The sequence below is a fragment of the Oncorhynchus keta genome, unplaced genomic scaffold (genome assembly GCF_023373465.1).
Source record: "Oncorhynchus keta strain PuntledgeMale-10-30-2019 unplaced genomic scaffold, Oket_V2 Un_scaffold_19589_pilon_pilon, whole genome shotgun sequence".
In the NCBI taxonomy this organism is placed as follows: domain Eukaryota; kingdom Metazoa; phylum Chordata; class Actinopteri; order Salmoniformes; family Salmonidae; genus Oncorhynchus; species Oncorhynchus keta.
In genome coordinates, this window is record NW_026290849.1 from 202501 (window position 1) to 213202 (window position 10702).

Genomic DNA, 10702 nt, shown 5'->3' on the forward strand with positions numbered 1-10702 from the left:
TATCATTATGGGGTATTGTGATGTCATTATGGGGTATTGTGATGTCATTATTGGTTATTGTGCGCAGAAAAAAACAAATGGTCAGTCTAGCTGTATGGAGGAGAAGGTACTGCTCTGTTTCAGCTGGTATGGTCAGTCTAGCTGTCTGGAGAAGGTACTGCTCTGTTTCAGCTGGTATGGTCAGTCTAGCTGTCTGGAGAAGGTACTGCTCTGTTTCAGCTGGTATGGTCAGTCTAGCTGTATGGAGGAGAAGGTACTGCTCTGTTTCAGCTGGTATGGTCAGTCTAGCTGTATGGAGGAGAAGGTACTGCTCTGTTTCAGCTGGTATGGTCAGTCTAGCTGAATGGAGGAGAAGGTACTGCTCTGTTTCAGCTGGTATGGTCAGTCTAGCTGTCTGGAGAAGATACTGCTCTGTTTCAGCTGGTATGGTCAGTCTAGCTGTATGGAGGAGAAGGTACTGCTCTGTTTCAGCTGGTATGGTCAGTCTAGCTGTATGGAGGAGAAGGTACTGCTCTGTTTCAGCTGGTATGGTCAGTCTAGCTGTATGGAGGAGAAGGTACTGCTCTGTTTCAGCTGGTATGGTCAGTCTAGCTGTATGGAGAAGGTACTGCTCTGTTTCAGCTGGTATGGTCAGTCTAGCTGTCTGGAGAAGATACTGCTCTGTTTCAGCTGATATGGTCAGTCTAGCTGTATGGAGGAGAAGGTACTGCTCTGTTTCAGCTGGTATGGTCAGTCTAGCTGTGTGGAGGAGAAGGTACTGCTCTGTTTCAGCTGGTATGGTCAGTCTAGCTGTGTGGAGGAGAAGGTACTGCTCTGTTTCAGCTGGTATGGTCAGTCTAGCTGTGTGGAGGAGAAGGTACTGCTCTGTTTCAGCTGGTATGGTCAGTCTAGCTGTCTGGAGGAGAAGGTACTGCTCTGTTTCAGCTGGTATGGTCAGTCTAGCTGTATGGAGGAGAAGGTACTGCTCTGTTTCAGCTGGTATGGTCAGTCTAGCTGTATGGAGAAGGTACTGCTCTGTTTCAGCTGGTATGGTCAGTCTAGCTGTCTGGAGAAGATACTGCTCTGTTTCAGCTGATATGGTCAGTCTAGCTGTATGGAGGAGAAGGTACTGCTCTGTTTCAGCTGGTATGGTCAGTCTAGCTGTGTGGAGGAGAAGGTACTGCTCTGTTTCAGCTGGTATGGTCAGTCTAGCTGTGTGGAGGAGAAGGTACTGCTCTGTTTCAGCTGGTATGGTCAGTCTAGCTGTGTGGAGGAGAAGGTACTGCTCTGTTTCAGCTGGTATGGTCAGTCTAGCTGTCTGGAGGAGAAGGTACTGCTCTGTTTCAGCTGGTATGGTCAGTCTAGCTGTATGGAGGAGAAGGTACTGCTCTGTTTCAGCTGTTATGGTCAGTCTAGCTGTCTGGAGGAGAAGGTACTGCTCTGTTTCAGCTGATATGGTCAGTCTAGCTGTCTGGAGAAGGTACTGCTCTGTTTCAGCTGGTATGGTCAGTCTAGCTGTATGGAGGAGAAGGTACTGCTCTGTTTCAGCTGGCATGGTCAGTCTAGCTGTATGGAGGAGAAGGTACTGCTCTGTTTCAGCTGGTATGGTCAGTCTAGCTGTATGGAGGAGGTACTGCTCTGTTTCAGCTGGTATGGTCAGTCTAGCTGTATGGAGAAGGTACTGCTCTGTTTCAGCTGGTATGGTCAGTCTAGCTGTATGGAGAAGGTACTGCTCTGTTTCAGCTGGTATGGTCAGTCTAGCTGTATGGAGAAGGTACTGCTCTGTTTCAGCTGGTATGGTCAGTCTAGCTGTATGGAGGAGAAGGTACTGCTCTGTTTCAGCTGGTATGGTCAGTCTAGCTGTATGGAGGAGAAGGTACTGCTCTGTTTCAGCTGGTATGGTCAGTCTAGCTGTGTGGAGGAGAAGGTACTGCTCTGTTTCAGCTGGTATGGTCAGTCTAGCTGTCTGGAGGAGGTACTGCTCTGTTTCAGCTGGTATGGTCAGTCTAGCTGTATGGAGGAGAAGGTACTGCTCTGTTTCAGCTGGTATGGTCAGTCTAGCTGTCTGGAGGAGGTACTGCTCTGTTTCAGCTGGTATGGTCAGTCTAGCTGTATGGAGGAGAAGGTACTGCTCTGTTTCAGCTGGTATGGTCAGTCTAGCTGTGTGGAGGAGAAGGTACTGCTCTGTTTCAGCTGGTATGATCAGTGTGTGTGTGTGTGTGTGTGTGTGTGTGTGTGTGTGTGTGTGTGTGTTGTCTCTTACAGCCCGTGTCTTTCAGTCTGCTGATGGAGTTAGCCAGCAGTCGATACAGCCCGTGTGTGTGTGTGTGTGTGTGTGTGTGTGTGTGTGTGTGTGTGTGTGTGTGTGTGTGTGTGTGTCTCTTACAGCCCGTGTCTTTCAGTCTGCTGATGGAGTTAGCCAGCAGTCGTATACAGCCCGTGTGTGTGTGTGTGTGTGTGTGTGTGTGTGTGTGTGTGTGTGTGTGTGTGTGTGTGTGTGTGTGTGTGTGTGTGTGTGTCTCTCTTACAGCCCGTGTCTTTCAGTCTGCTGATGGAGTTAGCCAGCAGTCGTATACAGCCCGTGTGTGTGTGTGTGTGTGTGTGTGTGTGTGTGTGTGTGTGTGTGTCTCTTACAGCCCGTGTGTGTGTGTGTGTGTCTCTTACAGCCCGTGTGTGTGTGTGTGTGTCTCTTACAGCCCGTGTGTGTGTGTGTGTGTGTGTCTCTTACAGCCCGTGTCTTTCAGTCTGCTGATGGAGTTAGCCAGCAGTCGTATACAGCCCGTGTGTGTGTGTGTGTGTGTGTGTGTGTCTTACAGCCCGTGTCTTTCAGTCTGCTGATGGAGTTAGCCAGCAGTCGTATACAGCCCGTGTGTGTGTGTGTGTGTGTGTGTGTCTCTTACAGCCCGTGTCTTTCAGTCTGCTGATGGAGTTAGCCAGCAGTCGTATACAGCCCGTGTGTGTGTGTGTGTGTGTGTGTGTCTCTTACAGCCCGTGTCTTTCAGTCTGCTGATGGAGTTAGCCAGCAGTCGTATACAGCCCGTGTGTGTGTGTGTGTGTGTGTGTGTGTGTGTGTGTGTGTGTGTGTGTGTCTCTTACAGCCAGTGTCTTTCAGTCTGCTGATGGAGTTAGCCAGCAGTCGTATACAGCCCGTGTGTGTGTGTGTGTGTGTGTGTGTGTGTGTGTCTCTTACAGCCCGTGTCTTTCAGTCTGCTGATGGAGTTAGCCAGCAGTAATACAGCCCGTGTGTGTGTGTTGTGTGTGTGTGTGTGTGTGTGTGTGTGTGTGTGTGTGTGTCTCTTACAGCCCGTGTGTGTGTGTGTGTCTCTTACAGCCCGTGTGTGTGTGTGTGTGTGTGTGTGTGTGTGTGTGTCTCTTACAGCCCGTGTGTGTGTGTGTCTCTTACAGCCCGTGTGTGTGTGTGTGTCTCTTACAGCCCGTGTCTTTCAGTCTGCTGATGGAGTTAGCCAACAGTCGTATACAGCCCGTGTGTGTGTGTGTGTGTGTGTGTGTGTCTCTTACAGCCCGTGTCTTTCAGTCTGCTGATGGAGTTAGCCAGCAGTCGTATACAGCCCGTGTGTGTGTGTGTGTGTGTGTGTGTGTGTGTGTGTGTGTGTGTGTGTGTGTGTGTGTGTGTGTCTCTTACAGCCCGTGTCTTTCAGTCTGCTGATGGAGTTAGCCAGCAGTTATACAGCCCGTGTGTGTGTGTGTGTGTGTGTGTGTGTGTGTGTGTGTGTGTGTGTGTGTGTGTGTGTGTGTGTGTGTGTGTGTGTGTGTGTGTCTCTTACAGCCCGTGTGTGTGTGTGTGTCTCTTACAGCCCGTGTGTGTGTGTGTGTCTTACAGCCCGTGTCTTTCAGTCTGCTGATGGAGTTAGCCAGCAGTCGTATACAGCCCGTGTGTGTGTGTGTGTGTGTGTGTGTGTGTGTGTGTGTGTGTCTCTTACAGCCAGTGTCTTTCAGTCTGCTGATGGAGTTAGCCAGCAGTCGTATACAGCCCAGGAACCCGGCGCCCTGCCGCTTGTGGATCTTCTTATGGTTCCACACACTGATGGTGATGGAGTCTGTCTTCCCTATGTACCTACACACACACACACACACACACACACACACACACACACACACACACACACACACACACACACACACACACACACACACAGACACAGACACAGACACAGACACAGACACAGACACAGACACAGACACAGACACAGACACAGACACAGACACAGACACAGACACAGACACAGACACAGACACAGACACAGACACAGACACAGACACAGACAGACACAGACACAGACACAGACACACACACACACACACACACACACACACACACACACACACACACACACCACACACACGGAATAGAGGTCGACAGATTAATTAGGGCCGATTTCAAGTTTTCATAACATAATGGTAATATATATATACTATAGTACCTATAAGACCATCCAATACTATAGTGCCTATAAGACCATCCAATAGATTAGACTGGCAATACTATAGTACCTATAAGAACATCCAATAGATTAGACTGGCAATACTATAGTACCAATAAGACCATCCAATAGATTAGACTGGCAATACTATAGTACCAATAAGACCATCCAATAGATTAGGCTGGCAATACTATAGTACCAATAAGACCATCCAATAGATTAGGCTGGCAATACTATAGTACCTATAAGACCATCCAATACTATAGTACCTATAAGACCATCCAATAGATTAGACTGGCAATACTATAGTACCAATAAGACCATCCAATAGATTAGACTGGCAATACTATAGTACCAATAAGACCATCCAATAGATTAGGCTGTCAATACTATAGTACCTATAAGAACATCCAATAGATTAGACTGGCAATACTATAGTACCAATAAGACCATCCAATAGATTAGACTGGCAATACTATAGTACCAATAAGACCATCCAATAGATTAGGCTGTCAATACTATAGTACCAATAAGACCATCCAATAGATTAGGCTGGCAATACTATAGTACCTATAAGACCATCCAATACTATAGTACCTATAAGACCATCCAATAGATTAGACTGGCAATACTATAGTACCTATAAGACCATCCAATAGATTAGACTGGCAATACTATAGTACCTATAAGACCATCCAATACTATAGTACCTATAAGACCATCCAATAGATTAGACTGGTAATACTATAGTACCTATAAGACCATCCAATACTATAGTACCTATAAGACCATCCAATAGATTAGACTGGCAATACTATAGTACCTATAAGACCATCCAATAGATTAGACTGGCAATACTATAGTACCTATAAAACCATCCAATAGATTAGACTGGCAATACTATAGTGCCTATAAGACCATCCAATAGATTAGGCTGGCAATACTATAGTACCTATAAGACCATCCAATAGATTAGACTGGCAATACTATAGTACCTATAAGACCATCCAATAGATTAGACTGGTAATACTATAGTACCAATAAGACCATCCAATAGATTAGGCTGGCAATACTATAGTACCAGTACTGAGTAATGATAACTAGGTTATATACACAGGGTACCAGTACTGAGTAATGATAACTAGGTTATATACACAGGGTACCAGTACTGAGTAATGACACCTAGGTTATATACACAGGGTACCAGTACTGAGTAATGATAACTAGGTTATATACACAGGATACCAGTAATGATAACTAGGTTATATACACACACAGGGTACCAGTACTGAGTAATGATAACTAGGTTATATACACAGGGTACCAGTACTGAGTAATGATAACTAGGTTATATACACAGGGTACCAGTACTGAGTAATGATAACTAGGTTATATACACAGGGTACCAGTACTGAGTAATGATAACTAGGTTATATACACAGGGTACCAGTACTGAGTAATGATAACTAGGTTATATACACAGGGTACCAGTACTGAGTAATGATAACTAGGTTATATACACAGGATACCAGTAATGATAACTAGGTTATATACACAGGGTACCAGTACTGAGTAATGATAACTAGGTTATATACACAGGGTACCAGTACTGAGTAATGATAACTAGGTTATATACACAGGGTACCAGTACTGAGTCGATGTGCAGGGGCTGAGGTGACTTGAGGTAGATATGTATGTATAGGTAGGGACATCATTGCGTCACGCTAGCTCCCCGCTCGTCACGTTAGCTCCCCGCTCGTCACGCTAGCTCCCCGCTCGTCACGTTAGCTCCCCGCTCGTCACGTTAGCTCCCCGCTCGTAACGTTAGCTCCCCGCTCGTCACGTTAGCTCCCGCTCGTCACGTTAGCTCCCGCTCGTCACGTTAGCTCCCGCTCGTCACGTTAGCTCCCCGCTCGTCACGCTAGCTCCCGCTCGTCACGTTAGCTCCCGCTCGTCACGCTAGCTCCCGCTCGTCACGCAAGCTCCCGCTCGTCACGCAAGCTCCCGCTCGTCACGCTAGCTCCCGCTCGTCACGCTAGCTCCCGCTCGTCACGCTAGCTCCCCGCTCGTCACGCTAGCTCCCCGCTCGTCACGCTAGCTCCCCGCCGCTCGTCACGTTAGCTCCCCGCCGCTCGTCACGCCGGCTCCCCGCTCGTCACGCCGGCTCCCCGCTCGTCACGCCGGCTCCCCGCTCGTCACGCCGGCTCCCCGCTCGTCACGTTAGCTCCCCGCTCGTCACGCCGGCTCCCCGCTCGTCACGTTAGCTCCCCCGCTCGTCACGCCGGCTCCCCCCCGCTCGTCACGTTGGCTCCCGCTCGTCCACGCTAGCTCCCCGCTCGTCACGTTAGCTCCCCGCTCGTCACGCCAGCTCCCCGCTCGTCACGCCGGCTCCCCGCTCGTCACGCGCCCGGCTCCCCGCTCGTCACGTTAGCTCCCCCCGCTCGTCCACGCCCGGCTCCCGCCGCTCGTCACGTTGGCTCCCGCTCGTCCACGCTGGCTCCCGCTCGTCACGTTAGCTCCCCGCTCGTCACGCTAGCTCCCCGCTCGTCACGCTAGCTCCCCGCCGCTCGTCACGCTAGCTCCCCGCCGCTCGTCACGCTAGCTCCCCGCCGCTCGTCACGCTAGCTCCCCGCCGCTCGTCACGCTAGCTCCCCGCCGCTCGTCACGCTAGCTCCCCGCCGCTCGTCACGCTAGCTCCCCGCTCGTCACGCTAGGTCCCCCCGCTCGTCACGCTAGCTCCCCGCCGCTCGTCACGTTAGCTCCCCGCCGCTCGTCACGCTAGCTCCCCGCTCGTCACGCTAGCTCCCCGCTCGTCACGCTAGCTCCCCGCTCCCCGCTCGTCACGCTAGCTCCCCGCTCGTCACGCTAGCTCCCCGCTCCTCGTCACGCTAGCTCCCCGCCACTCGTCACGCTAGCTCCCCGCCGCTCGTCACGCTAGCTCCCCGCTCGTCACGCTAGCTCCCCACTCCGTCACGCTAGCTCCCCGCCGCTCGTCACGCTAGCTCCCCGCTCGTCACGCTAGCTCCCTGCTCGTCACGCTAGCCACGCTAGCTCCCCGGCTAGCTCCCCGCTCGTCACGCTAGCTCCCCGCTCGTCACGCTAGCTCCCCGCCGCTCGTTACGTTAGCTCCCCGCTCGTCACGTTAGCTCCCCGCTCGTCACGTTAGCTCCCCGCTCGTCACGCTAGCTCCCCGCTCGTCACGCTAGCTCCCCGCTCGTCACGCTAGCTCCCTCCCCGCTCCCCACGTTAGCTCCCCGCTCGTCACTCTCGCTCCCCGCTCGTCACTCTCGCTCCCCGCTCGTCACTCTCCCTCCCCGCTCCCCACGTTAGCTCCCCACTCATCATGCTGGACACAACTTCACACAATGTGACATGGTACACAACAACAACATGGTAGCAACACAACATGGTAGCAACACAGCCCGCTAGCAACACAACAACAACATGGTAGCAACACAGCATGCTAGCAACACAGCAACAACATGGTAGCAACACAGCAACAACATGGTAGCAACACAACAACAACATGGTAGCAACACAACAACAACATGGTAGCAACACAGCATGCTAGCAACACAGCAACAACATGGTAGCAACACAGCATGCTAGCAACACAGCATGCTAGCAACACAGCATGCTAGCAACACAGCAACAACATGGTAGCAACACAACAACAACATGGTAGCAACACAACAACAACATGGTAGCAACACAACAACAACATGGTAGCAACACAACAACAACATGGTAGCAACACAACATGCTAGCAACACAACAACAAGATGGTAGCAACACAGCATGGCAGCAACTAATGACAACACAGCATGGTACAGACAACGGACACAGACAACGGACACAGACAACGGACACAGACAACGGACACAGACAACGGACACAGACAACGGACACAGACAACGGACACAGACAACGGACACAGACAACGGACAAGAAGAGAGCAGTGAAATAAAAACAAGTCATCAAGGGAAGGGAAACAGACTGTAGCCCCATGAAATCAGCCCCTCTTGCTCAATAACTCAACGCCCACTGGGACGGCCCTGAATTCTCTGACCCGTCTCAGTGCTTAAAAAGGAACGATATCAACCGGATCAGAACTTTATTTTGCTGTTCAGTGGGTGTGTGGGTTTCAGTGGGTTTCAGTGGGCCGCAGTGGGTTTCAGTGGGTGTGTGTGTTTCAGTGGGCCGCAGTGGGTTTCAGTGGGCCGCAGTGGGTTTCAGCGGATTTCAGTGGGTTTCAGTGGGTTTCAGTGGGCCGCAGTGGGTTTCAGTGGGCCGCAGTGGGTTTCAGTGGGCCGCAGTGGGTTTCAGTGGGCCGCAGTGGGTTTCAGTGGGCCGCAGTGGGTTTCAGTGGGCCGCAGTGGGTTTCAGTGGGCTGCAGTGGGTTTCAGTGGGCCGCAGTGGGTTTCAGTGGGCTGCAGTGGGTTTCAGTGGGCCGCAGTGGGTTTCAGTATGTGGGTTTCAGTGGGCCGCAGTGGGTTTCAGTATGTGGGTTTACTCACAGGTCATAGTGTTGGTTCCATTTGGGGTCCAGAGTGCTCTTCACTGTGTCTGTAGAATGACACTGTCCTGATCCATCCACCACGACCTTTGCAAATGGGTCCGGCAACCCTACACACACACACACACACACACACACACACACACACACACACACACACACACACACACACACACACACACACACACACACACACACACACACACACACACACACACACACACACACACACACACACTTATTATAAAGTAGAATGTGAAAGAGAGAGGAAGACAGAGAGGAGGGATCAGAGATACTTACAGAAGGAGACAGACAGAGAGGAGGGATCAGAGATACTTACAGAAGGAGACAGACAGAGAGGAGGGATCAGAGATACTTACAGAAGGAGACAGACAGAGAGGAGGGATCAGAGATACTTACAGAAGGAGACAGACAGAGAGGAGGGATCAGAGATACTTACAGAAGGAGACAGACAGAGAGGAGGGATCAGAGATACTTACAGAAGGAGACAGACAGAGAGGAGGGATCAGAGATACTTACAGAAGGAGACAGACAGAGAGGAGGGATCAGAGATACTTACAGAAGGAGACAGACAGAGAGGAGGGATCAGAGATACTTACAGAAGGAGACAGACAGAGAGGAGGGATCAGAGATACTTACAGAAGGAGACAGACAGAGAGGAGGGATCAGAGATACTTACAGAAGGAGACAGACAGAGAGGAGGGATCAGAGATACTTACAGAAGGAGACAGACAGAGAGGAGGGATCAGAGATACTTACAGAAGGAGACAGACAGAGGAGGGATCAGAGATACTTACAGAAGGAGACAGACAGAGAGGAGGGATCAGAGATACTTACAGAAGGAGACAGACAGAGAGGAGGGATCAGAGATACTTACAGAAGGAGACAGACAGAGAGGAGGGATCAGAGATACTTACAGAAGGAGACAGACAGAGAGGAGGGATCAGAGATACTTACAGAAGGAGACAGACAGAGAGGAGGGATCAGAGATACTTACAGAAGGAGACAGACAGAGAGGAGGGATCAGAGATACTTACAGAAGGAGACAGACAGAGAGGAGGGATCAGAGATACTTACGGAAGGAGACAGACAGAGAGGAGGGATCAGAGATACTTACAGAAGGAGACAGACAGAGAGGAGGGATCAGAGATACTTACGGAAGGAGACAGACAGAGAGGAGGGATCAGAGATACTTACAGAAGGAGACAGACAGAGAGGAGGGATCAGAGATACTTACAGAAGGAGACAGACAGAGAGGAGGGATCAGAGATACTTACGGAAGAAGTCTTTCTTTGCAAGGTTCTTGGCACATAAGACTAAAAACACAGAACAGACAACTGTCAGTCAACCAAACAGATGTCACTACAGACAGCCTGACAGCCAATCAACAGATGTCTCTTCACCTCCCCACAGCTTCCCTCTTCACCTCCCTCCCTTACTCTCCCCACAGCTTCTCTCTTCATCTCCCTCCCTTACTCTCCCCACAGCTTCTCTCTTCATCTCCCTCCCTTACTCTCCCCACAGCTTCCCTCTTCATCTCCCTCCCTTACTCTCCCCACAGCTTCCCTCTTCATCTCCCTCCCTTACTCTCCCCACAGCTTCTCTCTTCACCTCCCTCCCTTACTCTCCCCACAGCTCTCTCTTCACCTCCCTCCCTTTCTCTCCCCACAGCTTCCCCTCTTCATCTCCTCCCTTACTCTCCCCACAGCTTCTCTCTTCATCTCTCCCTTTCTCTCCCACAGCT

At 50.8% G+C, this 10702-nt stretch overlaps 1 protein-coding gene across 1 annotated transcript in view; it reads right to left on the reverse strand.

The window, feature by feature from the left end:
• The window catches only part of LOC127927951 (E3 ubiquitin-protein ligase SMURF1-like), a gene marked incomplete at its 5' end in the record, with an annotated part of 69988 nt that extends 59714 nt beyond the window's left edge, over window positions 1-10274 (reverse strand). Inside the window, 3 exon segments of the mRNA XM_052514713.1 lie at window positions 3921-4054; window positions 8939-9047; window positions 10236-10274. Coding sequence (XP_052370673.1) covers window positions 3921-4054; window positions 8939-9047; window positions 10236-10274 — 282 coding nt within the window.
• Between the last annotated feature and the right edge of the window lie 428 nt (window positions 10275-10702).